Here is a 12,750-nt window from a genome sequence, read left to right as displayed (position 1 = left end):
TGGGAAAGTTAGAAAATGATAAATAAGCATAAATGCTCTAACATTCCTGCTCTTAGACTTTCTCTTGGTCCAGAATCCCCTGAACTGATTCAACTTATTATATCTCCTATAATATCCTAATATTTCTACCACCAGAAGCATACAACAATACTGAATTATTTCCATTTACTTTATGAAAATTGATGAGGTTCAATGCTAGGGATTTTTTGGACACACAAATGCTAATGATCTTTTATGGGAATTTAAGCACAGGACTGTAAGGATCATTTAGTTTCGAACACAAAACCAGGCCTGCAGCTCCCTCCTCTTACTTTTTCCTTTCTTCCCTCCTCAGCCTGCAAACAAAGCCTGCAGACAAAGACAGGTGGTTTAGTCATTAGCACAGATGTTGGTGTGAACCAATCCAGGCTTGAAACTCCCGCCCTGCTGCACACTTGCCCCTACTCACAGCGTGGGCCCTCCACGGGGAGGAAAGGCGCCCTGCCAGCATGTCACAGATGCAGTCTGCAAGTGCAGAGCAACGATGTGTGATTGGGGTGTGATGACAGTCTTGGGTCAGCAGAACGAGAAAAATTTTATGAGCGCTAGTACATCTGGTTTATTTTCTTGCTATTTTAGAGATATGTAATCACATGAGAATTCCCTTGCAGACCACAAAAACTCAAAAGTTTACTAATCATTTGAAATAGCATAGCTCAGTAATTCCTCTATAGGCTTAGATGGATGTATGCTGAGTTTCTGCTCAGGATGGTGGGGAGATGAATCTCAGTAAAGGGCAGGATTCCATTCCAAACTCAAAAGCCATTTTTGAAGTGAAAGAATTTCTAAGTAGGGCTGTGTAAACAGGAGCTTTAGTGGAACTTAATGTGTTCAGAGTGCAGGGTTTGATGTGCCCTTACTGTGATAACCCCCTACAAAACACTACAGAGACATTTTTCCTGAAAGAGGTCATGGAAGAATTATTGCTTTGCTTTTATCATACAAAGTTTGTTTATTGAGTTATTTGTTCGTTTAGTTAACACTAAGTAAAGGGTAGGGTAATACAGAACAGAAGGATTTTGCCGCCTCTGTAAGATTGTACTAACACAAGAGACGTTCCTTGAAAGATTTAGGGGAAGCTCTATGAGTGTCAAGAAGATGAAGAAGATGATGAATGTGAAGCCATTTCTTTATTCAGTTGTTTATTCAGTTTTTATTCTTGAATGCCTACTAATAAGGCAGAAGGCTAAGTGTTAGGGATATGCGGATTGATAATAATAATTGATAGCGTCAGTCTGTGCTACCAAAGTGCTTACTCTACCAGTAGCAGTAGATAGGTTTCAACACAAAACCTATTTAATGTAGGCAGCTGGAATAAGTGAGTAATTCAGTCACTGGATCCTTAACTATTTAAAAAGGGTATGAAGAAACAGTTTCAAGCATCATTTCAAAGAAGTCATACCATTTTGGATTTGATTTAGTGTCTGATTTCTGTTTTTTTTTTTTTTTTTAAATTTATACAGTTACATGAAGGATGCATAGAATTAACAGAAATTAAGAAGTTGAGTCAAGGAACCAACCCATTCTCTTTATATTACTTGACTTTCTTTTCTGTTGGATATTTCGTTTTCTCAGTTTTTTAAACAATCACAAATCCATAAGCTGCTCCTGAATATTTTATTAAAAAATTCTGATAACATTTTAATATAATCTTTCTAATCATAATTTACTGATAATATTTAGAATTCCAGAAAAAATAGATTATATTTATTTGCTACAAATGCATTAATTATTCTACCACAAATAAAACACAATATAAAAGAGAAGCATAATTTTCCTTAAGTTTCCTGATTATTTTTCCTATACCTTGACCTACTTGATTTATTTATTTATTTTTTTTTACTTGATTTAGACACAGAGAATGTAGATTAAGGCTTATTTTCTTATTGTTTATTCTTTACTAATTATAACACAGCAATATCATTTGAAAATTTAAAAATGTCATCAGATCAACACCTGGAATTAATCCGTGTCTCTGTGTAAGACTTGTTTCCATTTGCCTTGCTAATTTTTTGATAACCTAGACATATTTTGACATATAAAAATATATTTCGCCTTTTTCTTCTTAGGTTTGTTGGCAAAAATAAAACTATGTACCAAAAATCTTTTTTGGGAAAAAAAAGTGCCTTATGCAGTTAATGACTCTGAAATGCCTTATCTCTTTTTCCCCGCACAGGGAGCTCGAGGATTTCCTGGGGCTCCTGGTCTTCCAGGCCTGAAGGGTCACCGAGTAAGTTCAATCCTCTGTAATCCTTTTAGATACCCTGGCTTATGGAGTAAGGTCTGGGGAGCATTACCTTCAAAATCTTCACAATTTCATTTGTCAATTGCCCTTAACTGGCTATGGTTACAGTAGATGTCAGTTACCAAAATCACAATGCATTTTTACATTTCCTTTGAATTTCATTTGATTCGATAAACAAATGTATTTTGAGTTCTTACAGTGTGCTGAATACTGCGCTATGAATAAGAAAGTAGTGATAAATGGGAAATGTCCATGACTCTCAGCTTCAGTCTAATGAGATTTATTTAAGAAAACAGGCAACTACTACGTAGTGGAATATTTACCTAATACCATAAAGTGCACTGCATCACAGGGGCCTAGTCAACTCGGGTCCAACTCAGACACAGAAGGCTGTAGAATGCTTCTGTCTTTAACTCAAGATAATGAATATGCAACTATTAGCTATGTACATACTTACATAGAAACTACACATCTATCTAAAAGCATAGTTGATATTCACTCAGTGTACATTGGCTGGCCTCTGTTTTGAGTGTTTGAGCTTATGATTAGAATGCGTGTGCTGTATTAGTTATTAAGTATTTTTAAAATCACTCCTGGATGTGAACCATATTTTATAACTAAATTCTATAACCATTTGTTTCCCCTAAGGCCACCATACATTTTTCCGTTTCTATTCATTAAATTTCTATGAAGTCACAAAAATTTGAAAGATGAGCCCACTGCAAATTGAAAATGTTATTTAAAGAGGGGAAACCCTACTTTAATTTTCATTGAATAGACGACTTTCAAAAAAAGAGATGAGAATTTGGGAACATTTTGAATAACGACTTTACATTTGCAATCTATTTTCATAAGGCACTTCCTGTGAACTTGTTTTTGGTTCTTCTTTTACATGCCTGAGGCTCAAAAAAGCTGTTAAATACAAATTTATATTTTTCTTCTCAGGGACACAAAGGTCTTGAAGGCCCTAAAGGTGAAGTTGGAGCAACTGGTTCCAAGGTAACTGAATAATATCTCAATACAACCTCACTACAGAATTTCTGTTCTGCTTCAAGTCTAAAATTTTTTCAAGTCCCCCTTAAATAGTTCTAGAGGAAAGAGTAGTATAAAGAATGAATACTTCAGTTCAGTTCAGTTCAGTTGCTCAGACATGTCCGACTCTTTGCGACCCCATGATTTGCAGCATGCCAGGACTCCCTGTCCATCACTAACTCCCAGAGTTCACCCAGACTCACATCCATCGAGTCCGTGATGCCATCCAGCCATCTCATCCTCTGTCGTCCCCTTCTCCTCCTGCCCCCAATCCCTCCCAGCATCAGAGTCTTTTCCAATGAGTCAACTCTTCGCATGAGGTGGCCAAAGTACTGGAGTTTCAGCTTTAGCATCATTCCTTCCAAAGAAATCCCAAGGCTGATCTCCTTCAGAATGGACTGGTTGGATCTCCTTGCAGTCCAAGGGACTCTCAAGGGTCTTCTCCAACACCACAGTTCAAAAGCATCAATTCTTCGGCACTCACTTTTCTTCACAGTCCAACTCTCACATCCATTCATGACCACAGGAAAAACGATAGGCTTGACTAGACGGACCTTTGTTGACAAAGTAATGTCTCTGCTTTTGAATATGCTATCTAGGTTGGTCATACTTTTCTTCCAAGGAGTAAGTGTCTTTTAATTTCATGGCTGCAGTCACCATCTGCAGTGATTTTGGAGCCCAGAAAAATAAAGTCTGACACTGTTTCCACTGTTTCCCCATCTATTTCCCATGAAGTGATGGGACCAGATGCCATGATCTTCGTTTTCTGAATGTTGAGCTTTAAGCCAACTTTTTCACTCTCCTCTTTCACCTTCATTAAGAGGCTTTTTAGTTTCTCTTCACTTTCTGCCATAAGGGTCACTTTCTGCCATAAGGGTGGTGTCATCTGCATATCTGAGGTTATTGATATTTCTCCCGGCAATCTTGATTCCAGCTTGTGCTTCTTCCAGCCCAGCGTTTCTCATGATGTACTCTGCATAGAAGTTAAATAAGCAGGGTGACAATATACAGCCTTGACGTACTCCTTTTCCTATTTGGAACCAGTGTGTTGTTCCATGTCCAGTTCTAACTGTTGCTTCCTGACCTGCACACAGATTTCTCAAGAGGCAGGTCAGGTGGTCTGGTATTCCCATCTCTTTAAGAATTTTCCACAGTTTATTGTGATCCACACAGTCAAAGGCTTTGGCATAGTCATGGATGAGTGGTAGATTTAAGAAGATACATGGTACGACCTTACTTTGCCACTAGAAACCCCTACCATGCCATTTGGTTTCTACCGATGTAAGATGAGTGTTATCTTTATATAAAGATGTGCTATGAGTCCACCCTCTAAAACACATTCACTCTTAATTTTTCTTTAAGAATATCAGAGAGGTTTAGATGGTTCATTGGTCCCATTATTTTAGTACCCTTTTAATTTTAGGGCTTTTTGGCCATTGTTTCTTCCCCAAATTTATTTATGCTTCTAGAAGGAAAGAGAACATCCAAGAAGTGCAGATGACTTTTTAATGGAAAGTACAATGAGACACATGTGTGAAAAAGCATTTGGATTTAAATTTGTCATTTCTAAGCTTCCTACAAGAGATCTTAAAGGAATATTATAGTCAATTTTAGTTTTGTAAAATTTTACTTTTATTGTCAGACATAGACTAAGCACTTGTATTAAAATTCAATTAATGTGGCTAGGTATAATGAAAATGAAAGTGAAAAGAAGATAGTCCCATAAGTCTTGCTTAAATTCCCAGTTTGATTTTAGGCTTATTTCTGTAGACACTAGATTTCCATTGTATTTTGAGAACAGGTGATACAGCATAGTTTTGAGGCCCTTTATTCAAAGTGTGCCTTTCAAATGCTCACTTTGAAAATAAGCCTTTTAAATAACACACTTGGAAGAGAATATTGTGAATATCAATTGTAGGCTTCCTGTATTGTAAAGTGATCTCACTTTTGCTTTAGGGTGAAGCTGGCCCTACTGGTCCAATGGGTGCCATGGGTCCGATGGTAAGTATCAATTTAATTCGTTGTTATTTCTTTGCTTTTTAGCTTATGCTAAGAGAATATTTAAATGGAGAAAAAGACATAGAGAGCATATGTTAGCTGGTGAAGTAATTCTTTATTATCAGCTGAAAGGCAAGCATCCTATAAGAACTGCCCCTTCAAATAGAAAAGGCTTCCTGCATTACATTGTTTTTCTTAATTGTTGAATGCACTTTTCTTTTTCTGTATCCAGGGACCAAATCAGGATTATTATAGATTTAGGACATTAATGCTAGATTAAGTGAAATCTATTTGGGCCAATTATAATGAGTAGTGATTATATTAATGATTGATTTGAGAAGTGAAATCAAAGTACTCTCAGATTCAAGTAAGATGTTTCAAGAGATGTTCTCTCTCTCTCATCTATAGGGCCCAAGAGGAATGCCAGGAGAGAGAGGAAGGCTTGGACCACAGGGTGCTCCTGTAAGTATGTGTATTTTAGCTCTTTCAAATACTTTGTTGAATATGCCTTTTAAAGGAGAACAAACTTTACTTTGCTTACTTTGTAATTTTTATACTTTTCTTTTTGAAACAAAGTTAAGTTTACAGGAAAGTTGCAAAGATAGAATAGAGAGTTCACAGGTATACTTTACCTACTTTCTGTTAATGTTACCATCTTACATAACCAAAGTATGTTCATTGCCTACTTTTTTAATAAAGAAATTAAGAAACTGTTATTACTTATTATTTACCAAGTGTTCTAAATCTCTTTATCTCCTGTTCCTCACAATCCTAAAAGGTGATACTATGAATAAACCCTTTAAAAGATTAGAGTCTCTTGATCATTTTCCCTTGATTGATTTTAATTGTACCTGCTGAATTGCTTTGGAGAAGGCAATGGCATTCCACTCCAGTACTCTTTCCTGGAAAATCCCATGGGCGGAGAAGCCTGGTGGGCTGCAGTCCAGGGGGTCACTAAGAGTCAGACACGACTGAGCGACTTCACTTTCACTTTTCACTTTCATGCATTGGAGAAGGAAATGGCAACCCACTCCAGTGTTCTTGCCTGGAGAATCCCAGGGATGGGGGAGCCTGGTGGGCTGCTATCTATGGGGTCGCACAGAGTCAGACATGACTGAAGTGACTTAGCAGCAGCAGCTAAATTGCTCAGTCACATCACATCATGCTCTTCGAGACCCTATGGACCATAGTCCGTCAGGCTCCTCTGTCTACCACGGGATTCTCCAGGCATGAATATTGGAGTTAGTTACCATGCCCTTCTCCACGGGATCTTCCCAACCCAGGGATCAAACTCACATCTCTTATGTCTCCTGCATTGCCTGGCAGGTTCTTTACCACTAGTACCACCTAGGAAACCCTTTAATCGTACAGATTGAGAAATACTCTTGCTCTCTGCCCATCTACCTTAAAACTGGGGCAGGGGCAGTTATTTTATTCATTCTCTTCACAGCTCTCTGGAAGTCAGGCTGTACTTGCTAATATTTCAAACTTGCAGTTCATTACATTAAACCCACTTTTTTTTTTGACAATTAAGGACTGCCATCTGACCTTTCTTATTTTAATATCTTATCATCTCCTTTAGAATTAAGAGTCCCAGTTTTATCACATCCCCTACTATGATCCCACAGAAGACAACCACTTTAGAGCTTCTCAGTGGTACTGAAGTCAGGGCCTTGGTTCAGAACAAGTGACACCCTCTCACTAGACCATTCCTTATCACTTATAGGCAGAGTGTCCCCTGGAAATGTAGATAATATTGTAGAATATCAGTTCAGTTCAGTTGCTCAGTCGTGTCCGACTCTTTGCCACCCCATGAACTGCAGCATGCCAGGCCTCCCTGTCCATTATCAACTCCTGGAGTTTACCCAAACTCATGTCTATTGAGTCAGTGATGCCATCCAGCCATCTCCTCTTCTGTCGTCCCCTTCTCCTTCTGCCCTCAATCTTTCCCAGCATCAGGGTCTTTTCCAATGAGTCAACTCTTTGCATGAGGTGGCCAAAGTACTGGAGTTTCAGCTTCAACATCAGTCCTTCCAAAGAACACCCAGGACTGGTCTCCTTCAAAATGGACTGGTTGGATCTCCTTGCAGTCCAAGGGACTCTCAAGAGTCTTCTCTAACACCACAGTTCAAAAGCATCAATTCTTCTGCACTCAGCTTTACTTATAGTCCAACTCTCACATCCATCCATGACTACTGGGAAAACCATAGCCTTGACTAGACAGACCTTTGTTGGCAAAGTAATGTCTCTGCTTTTTAATATGCTGTCTAGGTTGGTCATAACTTTCCTTCCAAGGAGCAAGCGTCTTTTAATTTCATGGCTGCAGTCACCATCTGCAGTGATTCTGGAGCCCAGAAAAATAAAGTCAGCCATAGCCAGCTCTTACTTTGTCCAGCCATATATATTATATCCAATCTACTGTGTTCACTTCTCTGCCTTATTCTACTGTCTGCCCAGGCAGCTCTGGCATTTCTACCTCACTTAGTGTGGGCCATTGCTCTTTCCAAGTTTCCAAAAGCTATTTTCCCTGTTAATACTGTTTCCCAGAGTCTTTATCTGGGTGTTAAATATATATTATGGTACAGTGCTTCCAAATCATTAAAATTCTCCAGTTTCATACCCTGTCCCTCTCAATCCTGTACCTTTAGGACGTAGTCCCATGTGTTCTTTCCTGAATCCTGCCTCTACATGAGGTATAGAACTTACAGTGTTTTTGGTAAAGGATCTATTCTTTCTTTTATCAGAAACAGCGTTCCTTCAGCCAAGCTATTTTGTGACTAGTTCTTGGCCTAGTGGCCACGGGAGAAGCAGGTAGTGGTGGTGGAAGCATATATGGTCTGGTAAAGTAGAGGGCTCTGTATCACCTTTAAGCAAGAGGGAAGTATAAATTGGTAATGGGAAAGGATCATTTCTGTAGGCCCAGAGGCTTCAGGGTCCCTGAGCTTTCAAAATTCTTAACATATCCCAGTGCCAAATTTCAGTGCTCATCCTTCCATCCTTGACCATGGCGTAGCAGAATTTCCATGTTTTGGAATTCAACCTTTTCAAGAGTACTTAAACCTTTAGCATTAAGTCCTGAGCTGATCTTCAACTTTTTCTTCCCTCTAGCTGTAGAAGATAATAATAGTTTTAAATGCTGCTAAGGAGGTTTATATTGATGATTAATTACTATCAGCCTTACAACATCTTTCTCCAATGGATTCACTCAACAAGACCCATAGAATTCCATTAACTTTACAATAGTTACATCCTCTGCTGCTGCTGCTGCTAAGTCGCTTCAGTCGTGTCTGACTCTGCGCAACCCCAGAAACAGCAGCCCTCCAGGCTCCCCTGTCCCTGGGATTCTCCAGGCAAGAACACTGGAGTGGGTTGCCATTTCCTTCTCCAATGCATGAAATTGAAAAGTGAAAGTGAAGTCACTCAGTCGTGTCCGACTCCTAGCGACCCCATGGACTGCAGCCCACCAGGCTCCTCCGTCCATGGGATTCTCCAGGCAAGAGTACTGGAGTGGGGTGCCATTGCCTTCTAAACCTTCTCAAATGCCTGAGCTATTGCACCCATAGCCCATTCCCTTCTGTGCGTGCTAAGTTGCTTCAGATCAGATCAGATCAGATCAGTCGCTCAGTCGTGTCTGACTCTTTGCAACCCCATGAATCGCAGCACGCCAGGCCTGCCTGTCCATCACCAACTCCCGGAGTTCACTGAGACTCACGTCCATGGAGTCAGTGATGCCATCCAGCCATCTCATTCTCTGTCGTCCCTTTCTCCTCCTGCCCCCAATCCCATTGTATCCAACTCTGTGTGACCCCACGAACTGTAGCGCAACAGGCTCCTCTGTCCATGGGATCCTCCAGGCAAGAATATTAGAGTGGGTAGCCATGCCCTCCTCTAGGGGATCTTCACAACCTAGGGATCGAACCTGTCTCTTACATCTCCCATGTTGGCAGGCAGGGTATTTACCACTAGTGCCACCTGGGAAGCCCCCATTCCCTTATATGTATACCCTGTCTCAGTTCACCGTTGGAAACAATATTTACCACTGCATCACTACAGCATGCCAAGAGAATTCCATACCCCATCTATCACCAGCTGGCCGGTGTGGAAGTCAGATTAAAAATTCCATTTTAGCATCTGCTTTCTTGACTATCTCTGGCATCAGTGGTATATGAGTCAGTTTTCCAAGGAACTGGCATCAAAGCAAAGACTTGTGTGCAGGAAATTTATTGAGGAGTGCACTCAGAAACTATACCTATGAAGAAATTACTGAAATGAGCAGGGCTTGTTACAAGGAGAAATTAAAAGCTGTGTTACATTTGCAACAGAGGCCTCAGTCTCCATGAATCTTCCATTCCATGAGAACTATGGAGCTGAAATGGCTCTTCAGACTGTTTTGAATGGGGCTAATCCTTTGTTTCACTGCATTGACCATGGAAGGGCACAGGCATAATCTTGGAATAGCTACCATCTTGCAGCGGTTTGTGGGGAGGGTCTCAAGGGTGAGCCATCAGCTTACAACACTTCCAAGGGAGATAGGATGCTTACTTCTGTGCTGAAGGGGGATCTGGGTGACATACACAGCATTCACTATCACTTAATTTCCTTTGTGGGTGAGTACATGTGCGCGTGAGCTTTAGTTTTTTGTTTTACTCCAAACACATTATTATTATCATTATTATTCTAGCTATTAAGAAGAGCCCAGTGTTCAAAGTTTCTCTGTCTTTGAGTTCATTTGATAGAAGGTGACATGTTCCAGTAAAAACAAAATCATTTTACACAGTTTTATATTTCCAAGTTTGATTTTTATTTCTTGTCCTTGGATAGATGTGTTCTATTGCTCCCTTACCCATGTTGTATAAATGTGTATTTTTATTGCTCTTAACCTAGTTAAGGTTGTTGTCAGTTAACCTTGATAGACATTCTCCAATTTTTTAACATGGAAATTTTTGTGAAGTGAATGACTTGTCAGCAAGTGCTATAGAAATGCACTCTGATCTTGTCTCTTCTTCTACTTAGGGACAGCGAGGTGCACATGGTATGCCTGGAAAGCCTGGGCCCATGGTGAGTGTATTGCTTTCACATTCATTCATTCACTTACTCACTCTTTCTTACATTTGTACACTCATTAACATGTATGAAGCACCTACTGTGTCCCAGATGCTTGGAGTACCAAGACAATGAACACACTGTGCTTGTTTTTGAACACTTCCCTATCAAAGAAGAGAGATATATCAATTAATACGGTAGCATAATGCTACTGCTAACTGCTGTAATAGGGAAAGCAACACGAAGTATGGGGACCTACTTGTACTGACACCAGTAGAGAGACAAAGATCTCAGGGATGACCTGAAGAGGAACAACTGTTAAGCTTAGTCTCGAAAGATGAGCATATGAAGAGAATAGGAGTATAGTGTGGTCCACAGGATGGATTGATGTAAAACACAGTAAACTCAGGGAAACACAATGAGGGTAAACTGTATTTGAAGTTATTTGTCCTTAAGAGCTCTTCTCCCTCGTTACTCACAAAAATGAAACAAACTATAGGAAGAAAAATCAGTGTAACTTAAAAGGACTTTTATTAATGCAAAACTTGATGGCGTTAAAATGCAGTCCTCAAAGAAGAATCAGGATAACCTAGAATGAAATTCACCTACACTAATTTCCTTTAAATTCAGCTTTAAAATCAGTGGTTTAGACTCTATTCATGCCTTTCCTAATGTAGTATAGTGACACATGTTCATTTTTCATTAGCCTGAAAAAAATCACTCTAAAGGTATCCAGCTGATTCTTTTTTTTTTAATTTTATTTTTAAACTTTACATAATTGTATTAGTTTTGCCAAATATCAAAATGAATCCGCCACAGGTATACATGTGTTCCCCATCCTGAACCCTCTTCCCTCCTCCCTCCCCATACCATCCCTCTGGGTCGTCCCGGTGCACTAGCCCCAAGCATCCAGTATCGTGCATCGAACCTGGACTGGCATCTTGTTTCATACATGATATTTTACATGTTTCAATGCCATTCTCCCAAATCTTCCCACCCTCTCCCTCTCCCATAGAGTCCATAAGACTGTTCTATACAGCTGATTCTTAAGCATCATTTGTATAAAGTGGGATTCTAGGTTTTGGTATAGTGTGTAACTTTCTAAAAGCTATCCTTATTACTTGGTTAACACAAAGAAAGTAATTTCTCAAGAGGCAATTGTTCCAGACAGTTTGTGCTTATGACTGACTTACTCTCATATGGTACAACCAGGAGATCCTGTTATGTTTAATACCACTGGACACCTCTTCTACCAATGTCTCATGTCAATATTGCAAGGTTCTTATAATACAATTATAATATTATCCTTGTGATTTTAAAATACCAAGCAGATTATTCCTATATATCAAAGTACAGAATGTTCAAAGGATAAAAGATTACATGTTGATAAAATATTGATTAAAATACATGCCTCATCACTTTGCTGGTTTCTTTAATAGGGTCCTCTTGGGATACCTGGCTCTGCTGGTTTTCCAGGAAATCCTGGAATGAAGGTAAGATGTTAATATATGTAGCTCTTGATGACATGAATTACTTCTTAAGCACATGAATCCCCAAAGAATGTCATTTAATTCATTGAGGAGTATGGAAGTTGCTGTTAACTAAGTAAAGTGCCTGAAGTGCTCTCAATGTCCATTATGGTAGGGAAAAAATACAAAATGAAAAAATATGATATTATTATATAAGTAATTTAAAAAGAATTACCTATAATCATACAATTGTAATATCAAAGAATCTGATGGCACTAGGACTCTAAAGCCAGACAATTTAACAGCTGCAAGGAAAAACTTCAATTCAAATTGTAACTGTGTTCTTGAATACTGTGTCTGGCAGTAATAAATAGCATAATGCTCTAAACAATAGGAGGTTAAAATAAATCAGGGGTTGTCAAAAGGCTGTTCTCTCATGCAATATTGTCCTTCACATCTGCCTCCCCCCCTGCCCTTGTACCCTCAACTTATACAATCATTAAAGGAGTGGGCAGGGAGGCTATTTGTCTCTCCCCATGGGAATGGATTAAGATATTCTGCTGGGATGATTTACATTTGTAGTGAGTCACAGTTTGTTCTTTCTCCCAAGTACTTTGGATGATAAATTCAAGGATTGCAGTAAGAGGTTATTAAGATTATATAAGCTAAATTAGTGAATAAACTCAGAAAACTACTTTCAAATTTTGAAAAACACAATACTGGCTCAGCGGTAAAACCGCCTGCCATGCAGGAGCCACAGGAGCCGGGGGTTTGATTCCTGGGTCAGGAAGATCCTGTGGAGAAGGAAATGGCAATGCACTCCAGTATTCTTGTTTGGAGAATCCGAGGAGCCTGGTGGGCTACAGCCCATGGGGTCACAAAGAGTTGGACGTGACTGGGCTTAGCACACACAGCATAGCGCCT

The 12,750-nt window shown here is 39.5% G+C and overlaps 1 protein-coding gene across 2 annotated transcripts in view; it reads left to right on the top strand.

Annotated features, from left to right (window-relative positions):
- The window catches only part of COL5A2 (collagen type V alpha 2 chain), a 159,872-nt gene that overhangs the window by 103,972 nt on the left and 43,150 nt on the right, over positions 1–12,750 (top strand). For both annotated transcript variants that reach the window (XM_086361692.1, XM_086361687.1), the window contains 6 exons: positions 2,216–2,269; positions 3,230–3,283; positions 5,273–5,317; positions 5,723–5,776; positions 10,328–10,372; positions 11,797–11,850. In XM_086361692.1, the coding sequence (XP_086217818.1) occupies positions 2,216–2,269; positions 3,230–3,283; positions 5,273–5,317; positions 5,723–5,776; positions 10,328–10,372; positions 11,797–11,850 (306 nt within the window). The remainder of the gene's footprint in view (positions 1–2,215; positions 2,270–3,229; positions 3,284–5,272; positions 5,318–5,722; positions 5,777–10,327; positions 10,373–11,796; positions 11,851–12,750) is intronic.

Source organism: Bos grunniens, chromosome 2, assembly GCF_055505025.1.
Source record: "Bos grunniens cultivar Pamir isolate PY7600 chromosome 2, Bosgru_T2T1.0, whole genome shotgun sequence".
Lineage (NCBI taxonomy): Eukaryota > Metazoa > Chordata > Mammalia > Artiodactyla > Bovidae > Bos > Bos grunniens.
Note: the sequence above shows the minus strand (reverse complement) of the source record. Positions and strands in the feature narration are given on the sequence as shown.